Raw genomic sequence first — 13354 nt, 5'->3', positions numbered from 1 at the left:
GTCCAGTGATCATTGGGGGACAAATTTAAGTTCTTGGGAGGAGGGGGGGGGATTTATCCTGGACCCAACACACTAATGGCATCGTGAAGAAAGCACCTCTACTTCCTCAGGAGTTTGCGGAGATTTGCTATGACTTTAGAAACCCTGGCTAATTTCTACTGAGTTGTGGTGGAAAGTGTTCTGACCGGCTGCATCACGGTCTGGTGATGGAGACACCAATACCCCTGAGAGTAAGGCCCTGCAACGGGTAGTGGACACAGCCCAGGATGTCACAGGCAAAACCCTCCCCACCATCGAGAAAATCTACGGGGAACGCTGCCGTCGGAGAGCAGCAGCAATCATCTGGGATCCACACCACCCAGCATACACTCTGTTGTCACTGCTGCCATCGGGAAAGAGGTGCAGGTGCCACGAGACTCGCCCCACCAGGTTCAGGAACAGCTGCTCCCCCTCCATCATCAGACTCTCAATGACAAACTCAAGTCAGGGACTCATTTAAAGTCTCTTTTTATTGATCAATTTGTTTACATTATTTGTAAACATGTTTACGTATCGTTTAGAGCAGTGCACTACCAATAATTGGTAATTGTGCCCACAGGTAAAAGAATCTCAGGGTTGTATGTGATATCATGTATGTACTCTGACAATAAATCTGAACTTTCTGAATTACAATTGGTACACCCAACTTTACGAAGGAAGTATGTTCCTGAGAAACCATTCGTAAGCCAAAAATTCGTAAAGTGAAGACCCATTATCAGTTCTTTGTAAAAACCAAACAGGGGTTTCTTCGTATAAGCAAATTTTAATAAAGCGAGTATTTGTAAAGCAGGGTTTACCTGTAATAAAGATGTATAATAGTTTCTATGCAGAAAAAAATCAAAGTTTCATGAAATAATTCCTGATTGGAATCTAATTGAGGCTTTTGGGTATAAAATGCAAGTTTATATTTGGAATATGTTGGGTTCATTGCAAGACGGTTAGGTGATATCCAGGTGTTGGACAATATAAATAAAAATTTCATTACTTTATGATCCAGTGAGTTTTACCACCTCTGATCCCATCATTTGGAGTGGAAATCAAAGTACAAACATGACATCACATACAACTCTGAGATGAGATCAATTCCTGCGGGCCAGGCAGAATTTTCACTTGTGCAGAAAAAAACTGTACTCAAGAAAAGATTCAAAAGAGAGAAATGTAAACAAGGGCACAAACAAACTGCAATACAGAAAATAAACATTCGGTAGTAAATGAGTCCCTGATTGAGCTTGTGGTTGAGGGGTCTGGTGGTGGAGGGAGAGCAGCTGTTCCTGAACCTGGTGGGGCGAGGGCAATTGCAAATGATCTTGAGGTGAGCTGCTGCCAAATGAGAGCTGGGCAGATGATTGCGTCAGGTGAATTAAGTTGTTTTTATCAGCCAATGTGTGTGCCCTGCAGGAACTGAAACAAGCTGAAAATACTTGCTCGCTGATGGATTTAACAGAGGGCCAGATTGGGAAGCTACTCATCAGGAGGTCTGGGAGAGTGCAGCTAGTTCTGGGGCAGGTCACCCTGGACGTTACAATGGGAACAACCTGTTCATTTCTCCAGGTGTGTACTACATCATATTTTCTGAACTTCCTGCAACAGTTGCTTTAACTTTGTGTGTGAGTGTTCCAGAACCATCCAGAACTGAAACAGCCCAGGTTTAATCATTTAGTGAGTAAAGAAACCCTGGGTTTTCTGGTTGTTGGAGCAAAAGGTTGGTTATAAAGTGAACAGTTTAATTCTTCACCCAAAGTGGGCTGCTCCTCATCAGGGAAGATTCTGTAAGTTTTCACACATCTAATGGCAGTTTTGGTCACCTAACTACAGAAAAGATATCTATAAGATTGAAAGAGTGCAGAGAAGGTTTGTTGTATTTCTTATAGTTCCGGAGCATAGCTTTTCCCATGTTTCATTCTTTATCTTTATGTTTAGATCTTGTTCCCACTTTTGTTTGGGTTTACAGCTTGTTTCCACGTTCTCTTTCTCTTGCAGTTTGATGCACATGTTTGTTATAAATCTTTTAATTATCATTGTGTCTGTAATCACATATTCAAAACTGCTTCCTTCTGGTAACTTCAACCTGCTTCCCAATTTGTCCTTCAAGTCGGTTTTCAATTGGTGGTATGCAAACATTGTACCGTGAGTTATACCATATTTGCACTTCATTTGTTCAAAAGATAATAATTTATTTCCCGAAAAACAATTTTCTATTCTTTTGATCCCTTTTCTCTCCCATTCTCTAAAGGAAAGGTTATCTATTGTGAAGGGGATTAGTTGATTTTGCTTCAATATTAATTTTGGTAGTTGATAATTTGTTTTTTTTTTCCTTTCTACGTGAATCTTCTTCCAAATGTTGAGCAGATGGTGCAGTACTGGTGAATTCCCATGTTGCACCAGCTTTTCATCCCACTTATATAGTATATGTTCTGGTACCTTCTCCCCTATTTTATCTAGCTCTAATCTGGTCCAATCTGGTTTTTCCCTTGTTTGATAAAAATCTGATAGGTATCTTAATCGTGCTGCTCTATAATAATTCTTAAAGTTTGGTAGCTGTAGGCCTCCTTGTTTGTACCATTCTGTTAATTTATCTAGTGCTATCCTCGGTTTCCCCCCTTTTCATAAGAATTTCCTTATTATTTTCTTTAGCTCCTTGAAGAATTTCTCTGTTAGGTGAATTGGCAACGATTGGAATAGGTATTGTATCCTTGGGAAGATATTCATTTTAATGCAATTTACCCTCCCTATCAGTGTTAGTGGTAAATCTTTCCAATATTCTGTTGACTTGTAATTTCTTCATTAATGGCTGATAATTTAATTTGTATAGATGGCCTAGATTATTATCTAGTTGAATACCTAGGTATCGGATTGCTTGTGTTTGCCATTTAAATGGTGATTCTTTCTTAAACTTTGTGAAATCCGCATTATTCATTGGCATCGCTTCACTTTTATTTGCGTTGATCTTGTACCCTGATATTTCTCCATATTTCTTCAATTTCTTATGTAATTCTTTTATTGATATTTCTGGTTCTGTTAAGTATACTATGATGTCATCTGCAGATAGACTGATTTTATATTCCTTCTCTTTTATTTTTTAATCCCTCTTATTTTATTTTCTGTTCTTACCAGTTCTGCCAAGGGTTCTATAGCTAACGCGAGCAGTGAGGGAGATAATGGAGAGTGCAGAGAAGGTTGACTAGGATGTTGTCAAGACTTCAGGAACTGAGTTAAATTTAGACATACAGCACTGTAACAGGCCATTTTGGCCCATGAGTCCATGCCGTCCAATTTACACCCAATTAACCTACGTTTGAACAGTGGGAGGAAACCACAGCCCCCAGGGAAAGCCCATGCAGACACAGGGAGAACATACAAACTCCTTAGAGTTCAAACCCCCGGTCTCAATCACTGGTCCTGTAAAGGCGCTGCACTAACTGCTACGCCAACCGTACCGCGCTTAAACAGGCTAGGACTTTATTCCCTGGAGCATAGAAGAATGAGGGGAGATTTGCTGGAGGTATTTAAAATTATGAGGGGTCTAGACAGAGTAAATATAGGTGGGCTTTTTCCACTGAGGGTAGGTAAGATACAAACCAGAGGACATGGGTTAAGGCTGAAAGGGGAAAGATGTAGGAGGACGTTAGGGGGATCTTCACACAGAGAGTGGAAGGAGTGTGGAATGAAATGCCAGTTGAAGTGGTGAATGCGGGCTCAATTTTAACATTTAAGAAAAATTTGGACAGTTACATGGGTGGGACGGGTATGGTCAGGGTTCAGTTTAGTGGGAGAAGGTAGAATAATAATTTGTTATGGGCTAGAAGGGATGAAGGGCCTGTTTCTGTGCTGTAATGTTCTCTGGTTCTATGGAACCTTGTTAATACCATTAGACTGATTGATTACCGAAGTGGGTGATACTGGTCTGTAACGTTTCAGTGACCCATGATTGAAAAGTTCATATGGGTTGAGAGGCCTGGAAAACTGCTGCAAAACCCTGAACGGACATCCAGTGGGTAGTATTACTGCCAAGAGATGACAGGTCATGTGCTTGAGAACCACTCCTGGGCCATCACTTCACCTGAGACATTAAACAGATGCCTCCTCTGAGGTGGTAAAGGATTGAAGGGCAGAGAAGTGTAATGAACTCTAGTGTGAGAGACAATATTCATGCTTTAACAATTACTATATTCTCTTCATTCTCATTTTTCTGTGCAGCCCGCGACGTTCTGCTGACCAGTGTAGACCTACATCAATCCACACCTTCTTTACCTCACACCCAGAACCCTCTATTTTTCTTGTATCCATGTACCTATCTAAGAGGCTCTTAAATGTCCCCATTGTACCAGCCTCCACCAACATTACCGGCAATACATTCCAGGCACCCACTACTCTCTGCTTTTTCAAAATAAGAAATCTCCCTCTGACGTCTCCCCTAAACTTTCCTCCCCTCACCTTAAATGGATGTCCCCTGGTATTTGCTACGTCACCTAGGAAAAGGTTGCTGGCTGTCCTCCTTATTCATAATTGCGTACACATCCATGAAGTCACCTTTCTCTTCATTCTCTCCACCTTCAAGGTGGTGCTAAGTAGAGAACGTATGTAACAATATATAAGAGATGGAAATATGGATATGACACTTAGGATAGAAAAGGACTTTGAACAGTTTTCTCTTGTAAAGTAATTTATTGTGAATAAAGTTTATTTTGGGGGGAAAAACTGACGACAAATCAAATGTTGTAAATTGTTTTAGGATGTTCTAGATGATGGGGTGGTAAATTGGATTAGTAAGAATGCAGGTAATACTAAGATAGATGGCATTGTGGAAGGTTTTCAAATCTTACAGAGAGATTTGGCCAAGTTAGAAGAGTGGACTGAAAGTTGGCAAATGGAGTTTAATTGTGAGGTGCTACATTTTGGAAGGACTAATCAAAATAGGGCATACATGGTGAATGGTGGGGTGTTAAAGAATGCAATTGAACGGAGATCTCTGGGAATAATGGTACATAGTTCTCTAAAAGTGGAATCTCAGGTGGATAGTGTAGTGATGAAGGAATGCTGGCCTTTATAAATCAGAGCATAAGAGTTGGGAGGTAATGTTAAAACTATACAAGGCATTGGAGAGGCCAAATTTGGAATATTGTGTTCGGTTCTGGTCACCAAATTATAGGAAGGATGTGACCAAAATAGGGAGAAAGATTCACCAGAATGATACCTGGGTTTCAGCACCTAAGTTGTAGAGAAAGGTTAAACAAGTTGGGTATTTATTCCATGGAGCGTAGAAGGCTGAGGGGAGGATTTGATAGAGGTATTTGAGGGGGATAGATAGAGTACATGTGGATAGACCTTTTCTGTTGAGGATAGGGGAGATTCAAACAAGAGGACGTGAGCTGAGAGTTAAGGGGAAAAAGTTTAGGTGCAGCACAAGGGGAAGCTTCTTTAGTGTCTGTGTGGAACGAGCTTCCAGTGGAGGTGGTGGAGGCAATATCATCTTTTAAGAAAAGTTTGGACAGGTATATGGATGTAAAAGATATGGAGGGTTATGGGCAGAATGCAGGTCAGTGGGACTAGGAAAGTATAAGTGTTTTGGCATGGACAAGGGCTGTAATGGCCTTTTTCCATGCTGAAATTGTTAATGGTTATGCATGGGCATCCTGAGGTCACAAAGAGTTTAAAAAAACATCCAGGATGTAAATTGCTTTCCCTGTAAGGTCAGCCCTAGGGCTGTGAAACATCATCCTGACTGTTCTCTTTTATTGGTTTCTTCAGGAGCTCATCTCGATTGGAATTGGAGAGAACAGGACAGGAGAAATGACAGTGTTGGGACACATTAAACACAAGTTGGTCTGTTCCCCTGACTTTGAAAAGCTCCTTCGGCAAAGACTGTAGCTGGAATTTAAGAATGAATATCTTGCAAGGGAAAACAAGTTGGAAACAAAAGTTGTGCTCGAGTTCCACAAGTTCTCCCCAAGCAAAGAATGTCAGGCTATGAAAGGTCGGCTCTCTTAAAAAAGATTGGATCAAAAGTTGCTCCTGGACGTGTCAAGATGAGAATTAATTCCATTTTGCTCTTCTGCAGACTCGACACGGTGCTGGTGAGGTGATGGCTAATGTCACTGTAGATACAGTAAAACCCCCACTATCCGGCACTTGTGGGGATAAGTGAATTTGCCGGTTGCTTGAGGTTGGCAACCTAGCTGCCAAGCGCCACCTCATTAAACTTTTTGTATTTATTTTCTGGAATTTTTTTGGTGGTTGCTGGAGTTCCAGATAATAGGAATTTTACTGTATTACCATGCAAGTGATTTATGACTGCACTCTCACTGTATATAATCTTCAGTAATTTCTGGAAAGTGAGAGTGTGAGCTGGTGAAGAAGCCTCACTGGGGTAAACCAGCCATGAGGAACTCGGTTTACATTTGCACTGTTTCACATTTTCTTTTCAAGTTTATAGTGCCAGGGACAGACGGAGGAATCCTGCAACTGGTTCATGTTGATTACTGCAAGACCGTGCCTTGTTTCTCTGACAGTGAATGGGGAGGAGTGGTTGGGACAGGAGCTGTACCTAACACAACACAACGGTCAACATTGACCATTGCTGTGATGTGGCCCTGTTACCTCTACTACTGAATACTTTGAATTTGTATTAATTATTTAAATATGCTTTAAAATATTTTAAGGCAGAAGGTATGTTCTATGAATTTGTTTCAGGAATTAAAGCAATGTTCAATTTCTGAGTTACACTACACCAGTATATTTCCAGCTCTGGAAAACACGTCATACCTAGACTCATAGTCTCACAGCACACAAACAGGCTGTTCAGCCCAACTTGCCCATGCCAACCAAAATGTCCCACCCACATTAGTCCCATCTGTCTGCATTTGGCCAATGTTCCTCTAAACCCAAACTTTTTAGTCCATCGACCCCTTCATGGAATACTTGATTCCTCAGCCCAGGCATGGAATCCAGGGTGGGGGGTGGCAGGTGGCGGCAGCACTGGACAGTGGGGGGGAGGGGTATGTGTGGCGGCACTGAGTGGGATGGGGTGCTGCTAAAGGTACAAAGAGCACATCTTTCTTCTTTGCTCCATCCGTCCTCCCGTTCGCTCTAATACAAAGCCAAACACAACATGGTGGCCACCAAGGCCCACTCTCGCGAGAGGTTGTCCACCACTGCCAAAGGCGCCATTGATCTGTCCCTGATTTCCACTGTAAAACTTCAATCGACCCCCCCCCCACCACAACCTGGCATTATCGACCCCCTGACATTTATTGACCCCCCCCCCCCCCCGAGGTCAATATCGACCACTTAGAAGATCCCTGCTCCAAATGCTATCCATGTAGCTGTCTTAAGTTTTTTCTGAAGTTTTGCAAAATGTAGCAGTTAGTGCAACACTATTACAATGCCAGCAACTCAGGTACATACACACGCACATACACACTTACACTGTCTGACCTGAACACAATACTCCAAACAGACCCTCACCAATGTCACATGACTTTCCAACTTCTATATTCAATACTCTAACCGTCAAAGGCCAATGTGCCGAAAGGCTTTTTCATAGGAGATGTTAACGTCCTATTAAATATGCTGGATCTCAGCACTAACACATCAGTCTAATTCCCCCACATAATCTATTCATTGGCTTATCTTTCCTCTTCCCGCTTCCCAGGCCCCGGTTTCCCAGGCCCCGGTTTCCCAGGCCCCGGTTTCCCAGGCCCCGGTTTCCCAGGCCCCGGTTTCCCAGGCCCCGATTTCCCAGGCCCCTGCAACAGCCAACTAATGTTTCAATCAGCATGTCTGCGTCACACGGAGAAACCTGGATCACCTGAAGGAAACGCACGCGGACGCAGGGAAAGCGTGCAGACTCCACGCAGGCAACACTGCAGGATTGAACTTGGATGTTTGCCCTTGGAAGGGAGTTGGATTCGTTGTTTGCATATCTTTCAAATATTTTTGAGGAGCTTCAACCATCTTTTCACTCATCAGAAAAGACAAAGAAACATCTAATATTTTGAACTTTATTGGAAAACATGAATAACATTTCTATTCCATTCACCACTACAAACTTACTTCTACGTTCAAGGGTACAATATACACTGATGTTAATATAGTCTGTCCGTCATTTACCACCGTCAGGACATTAGCCTCACTAGGTTAAAGGCAGCAGTGAAAGCTGGTCACAATGAATCTTTGGAGCTGCTCAGGAGAAGATTTTGTGGAAATTCATTTGCGTCCAAGGTATTGTCCAGATGTGGCTGCAGTGAAGATCTTCTAACAGCCTGATCTTTGAATGTAGCTGGCCATCTGAAATGCCTTTTTATTGAGTGTTCCTCCATGTACACCTCTCTTGCCCATGATCATAATGAAGACTTTCTTTGACCTTGCAATGGCTATGCTGTGGCAAGAATTATTACCATCCCTTCTTTTCACCCTGATGTCCATGGTGTAATCCCCATCCAGGTGGAAGTTATCGCGGACGACAAAACACTTCTTGCCCCCAATGGTGAGCCCCTTGATGAGGAAGGTCTTCCTGTCATTGCTAACAATGGCTCTGATTTCCTTTGAGCTTATTTGTTTAAACACTCCGTCCTCTTTGGCAGCCAACAGCCTGGGACAGGAGCAGGCCAAGACAGCTGCATCTTCACATAGCCCATCTGCAAGCAAACTTCTCACGTATTCTTCCCAGCCAAGCATTCTGTGGATCTGATATTGCACCTGTGTTTTATTAATAAAGAGCAAGGCCCAACGGTACCTTTCAGCTCAAATTTTTCACCTCGAGGTTGGTCAGAATTGTAGCTGCCAGAGCGTGTGCACAGGAAAAAGCTCGAAGAGATTTGAGAGGCCAAATTGGTCGCTGCAGGTCATAAACAGAGTGGGGCAGTGACAACCCAGGCCATTTATGAGATCATAATACATTTTGAAATGTTAATGTTTTATCACTGACTGGCCAAGCACCTGTGGGAAAAGCTCTCTTTGGCACCTGATGTGTCGCTCAACTTTTTTCTTCTTTGGCTTGGCTTCGCGGACGAAGATTTATGGAGGGGGTAAAAAGTCCACGTCAGCTGCAGGCTCGTTTGTGGCTGACAAGTCCGATGCGGGACAGGCAGACACGGTTGCAGGGGAAAATTGGTTGGTTGGGTGTTGGGTTTTTCCTCCTTTGCCTTTTGTCAGTGAGGTGGGCTCTGCGGTCTTCTTCAAAGGAGGTTGCTGCCCGCCGAACTGTGAGGTGCCAAGATGCACGGTTTGAGGCGTTATCAGCCCACTGGCGGTGGTCAATGTGGCAGGCACCAAGAGATTTCTTTAGGCAGTCCTTGTACCTTTTCTTTGGTGCACCTCTGTCACGGTGGCCAGTGGAGAGCTCGCCATATAGCACGATCTTGGGAAGGCGATGGTCCTCCATTCAGTAAGTCGCTCAACTTACTGAAGCCTGATATACGGTGCCCTCTGGTCCTTGAACCATTCAACTCTCCTCCAGATCAGAACCAGAATTTACTATCATGAACGTGTCATACAATTTGTTGTTTTGCGTCACAGGGCAAACATTTATATAAACCACCTTACAGTGATAAAAAATAGTACAAGAACAAAGGGAAAAAGACAAAGTAAGGCAATGGTTCATTGTTCGTCCAGCAATCTGATGGCAGAGGGGAAGAAGCTGTCCTTGTGCCGCTGAGTGCTCATCTTCAGGCTCGGGTACCTTTTCCCGATGGTAGCAGAGTGAAGAGGGCCTGGCCTGGGTGGAGGGTGATTGAGGATAGAGGCTGCTTTCTTAGACACTGCCTCGTGTAGATGTCCTCGATGGAGTGAAGTCTTGCTTGTGATGTCACCAGCCGAGTTAACAACCCTCTGGAGTTTATTCTTGTCCTGAGAGTTAGTGCCTTTGTACCAGTGATTCAACCAGCCAGAATGCTCTCCTCAGTACACCTGTAGAAGTTTTTGAGCATCTTCGATGAAATACCGAATCTCCCCAAACTCCTCACATAGTCGCTGGCAAGCCTTCTTCATGATTGCATTGACATGGCAGGCCCCAGGATAGATCCTTGGAATTAAATGCAGCTCAGGCTCCATGGCCAAGGGTGTTAAGCGAGGCTGCAGGCAGCCAGCTTCTGGGAACCAGGTGGGTGATGATGGGTTCAGGACTCACGAGCTTCTTATCAATTCAGAGATTTGGAACCAGGGGTCGAGGAGCTGTGATTTGGATCCAGGTGGTATGGATCCGGGGAGAGCAGGGAGTGGAGACCACAGAGTCCTGACAGCTCCCTACAGGCTTTAAACGGGGTCTGTTAAAGGAGTCAGCTGTTAAAATCCTGTGACCGCAGGGGCCAAGATGCTGCAGTGCTTGTGTTGGACAGACTGGCACAGTGCACCAGTATAGGGGATACCACTTCCCCCGCCCCCCCCCCCCCCCCCCCACCCACCCACATTGAGGAGAAGTGGAGATGACTGCAGTAGCAGACCAGCAAGGGGCTCTACCGCTGAAGGACACACGCAGCAAGCTGTTGGCGACGAGGGTGAAGAATCACACCAGCTTCGGGCTGCTGGAGACCAGCTCATGAGAACCAAGCCTCGGAACCAGGATTAGAGGAGGTGCTGAGGGCAAAAAGAACTCCCGAAGGACCCAGGGCACTGAAGCCTCATCATGTCTTAGACTTGGGGAGCTAATGTTCGGAACTCAACTGGAGTTTGGTATGGTGGCAGAGGCAGCGAGAGGGCTAGGGCTGTGAGGCAAATCCACAGACAAGTAGCCGCTTTTAGGTGTTCCGAAGATTAGGCGGCTAGCAGAGTTCAGCTGGCACGTTTGGGTGGCCACGGAATGGACGGCTTTCTGGCACTTGAACGTGTCAGCTGACTACTAGCCGTCTAGCAGCGAAAGCCGGCTACTCGGGACAGCAGTCTGACAGCTCGCCTCCCCGCTGCCTGAAGCCCCCAGCGCGGGACTTCGGGGCTGGGGTGGCCGGCGGGGGAGTGCGGGGCTGGGGCGGCCGGCGCGGGACTGCGGGGCTGGGGCGGCCGGCGCGGGACTGCGGGGCTGGGGCGGCCGTCCCCGAGAATCCTGACTCTCACCTTTTAAATTTAGCGGGGTTTTGTGTGCACCCGTAGTCCCACGCCAGCTGACAGTTAGCCTGCCTGCTGTTCGGCACCTGAAAGCTGCTAGCAGCTTTGCCTGAGCTTTCAGCTGCAATGGGGAATACTCCGAGCAGGATATTATACCTCCAGGAGAAGGATAGGGTGAGTAGACCTGGCTGGCTTTTCCCGTTTCTGATGGCCACCCGACAGCCCCACAGGAGTATAAATGGTATCTGATCACGACTGAACAATGTGGGTAGTTTCAATGTTTCTGAAAGCAGAAATGCTGGAGGAACTTATTTTTACTGCAGTATCTGCAGACATTCATTTCACTCTTCAGTCTTGTGTATATGATAGTTGAAGTGTAGTAGGGCAGCCAAACCTTTTCAATGTATCTAAAAACACGGAAATGCTGGATGAACTCAGCAGGTCTCACAGCGTCCATAGAGGCGCCAACTCTCAGGACAAGAATAAACTCCAGAGGGTTGTTAACTCAGCTTGAGACTTCACTCCATCGAGGACATGGACAAGTGGCGGTGTCTTAAAAAAGCAGCCTCTCTCTCCTCAAAGACCTCCCCACCACCCAGGCCAGGCCCTCTTCACTCAGCGGGGAAAAGGTCCAGGAGCCTGAAGACGAGCATTCAGCGGCGCAAGGACAGCGTCTTCCCCTCCGCCATCAGATTCCTGAATGATCAATGAACCACAGACACGGCCTGACTTTCCGTGCAATGTTATTTTATTTCTAGTGATGTTGTGTGAATGTTTGTACTGCGATGCTGCTTCTGAACTACATGACAATAAATACTGACAATAAATTGTCACTTTTTACAATCTTGTGTAGATAATTGAAGTGTTAGTCAGCCTTGGGCAGATTAAAGGGCAGATTGAACTCCATGGAGATCAAGATCAACCTCAGTCCCTTGGTTGACACACAATCCGCTCTCTGAAACAATCCAGTCACAGGATTCCCCCAAAAGTAGCAGTGGCACACAAGAGGGCAGTTGGATGCAGTGGAGTCCTGCTGCAAAAGCCTGAGTTGAAAAGGCTTGGCTGAAGTGACAATTCCATTGGGCAGGGCAGGCTCCAAAATCGAGTCCATATCACCATACACAACACAGAACAGGCCAGTTTGGCCCTACTAGTCCATGACTGTAGTTCAAGCAAACGGGCCCACAGTGAGGAGGAACTGTTTTCCCCGAGGATGGTGAATAGGAGGAATTGGCTGCCCATTGGTGACCTCACGCCCTTCAAAAAAGTCCCAGGGTGTAGGTTAATGAGGTTCACCTCATTGGGCAACATGGTCCCGCAGGGACGAAATGGCCTGTTACAGTGTTGTCTGTTTAAATATACTGTATTTGATAAAGTTGGATATATTTTCACATGGTCAGGAAATTAAGGGATATGGGGGGGTGGAACCACGATCATCTTTTTTTAAATTTTATTTAATTGCATCATTACAGGAAAAAATGAATAAAACATTACTCAAATCTCCATAGCCAATGATACAAAAAAAGTACTTTTATATATTTTCCCCCCTCCCCCAAAAAAGAAACACCTGTGGCAGCATGTGGCGCGTTCTCAGCACAGGGCTCAGAAGCCCGCACTGGGGGGGGGGGGGACGGGGACACGTGATGCCCGGGTGCCGTCAGCACCCCCCAGCGCGGTTCTCAGCCAGGTCCGGGCTGGGAGTATAAGGCCAGCCACGCAGCCTGCAATAAATCAGTTCTGCTCACTGAGCTCAACCCTTTTGGTTGTGTTCTTTCAGTAGCACACACCTACCATTTAATATACAATATTAGCATAGACAATCATTAATTGTTATTAAAGATTACTAATTAAGAGGAGTGGCTAAGATAGAAGAGGTGGATGAAAAATTATCCATATAGGGTTTCCAAATACTAAAGATTTTCAACTCTCTTCCTTAAACTGAACTATGATCATCTTGAATGGCAGAGCAGGTTCGATGGGCTGGATGGCCTACTCCTGTTCCTATTTCTTATGTTCACTCAAGTAGTTCAAGACATTTAATTTACAAACAAAATTGTGAGCTGGTGGCTAAGGGCATGAAGAGCCACATTCATGAGTTTTGTGACCCTCTGTAAAGAAGGTCAACTGTTCAGAACAGCCATTCTCAACAGGTCTCAAAAGGCCTCTGATTGTAAATGATTTTATTGACAAAAGATAAGCATGGAAAAATGGTAGGAATAAAACGTGCACAATTTATAACAGGTGGGGGGAGGGTGAAACCATACCAGGGATAAAATAC

At 44.9% G+C, this 13354-nt stretch overlaps 1 protein-coding gene and 1 pseudogene across 3 annotated transcripts in view; one reads left to right on the top strand and one right to left on the bottom strand.

Annotated features, from left to right (window-relative positions):
- polr3d (polymerase (RNA) III (DNA directed) polypeptide D) overlaps positions 1–6251 on the top strand; it is a 32715-nt gene extending 26464 nt beyond the window's left edge. For all 3 annotated transcript variants that reach the window (XM_069917583.1, XM_069917581.1, XM_069917582.1), the window contains exons 8-9: positions 1438–1590; positions 5788–6251. In XM_069917583.1, the coding sequence (XP_069773684.1) occupies positions 1438–1590; positions 5788–5907 (273 nt within the window). In that variant the 3' untranslated portion in view covers positions 5908–6251. The remainder of the gene's footprint in view (positions 1–1437; positions 1591–5787) is intronic.
- Positions 6252–8025: 1774 nt separating this feature from the next.
- On the bottom strand, positions 8026–8871 carry LOC138752418 (profilin-2 pseudogene; annotated as a pseudogene).
- Between the last annotated feature and the right edge of the window lie 4483 nt (positions 8872–13354).

The sequence above is a fragment of the Narcine bancroftii genome, chromosome 2 (assembly GCF_036971445.1).
Source record: "Narcine bancroftii isolate sNarBan1 chromosome 2, sNarBan1.hap1, whole genome shotgun sequence".
In the NCBI taxonomy this organism is placed as follows: Eukaryota; Metazoa; Chordata; class Chondrichthyes; order Torpediniformes; family Narcinidae; genus Narcine; species Narcine bancroftii.
The sequence above is the reverse complement of the archived record's forward strand: the minus strand, read 5'-3'. Positions and strand labels throughout refer to the sequence as shown.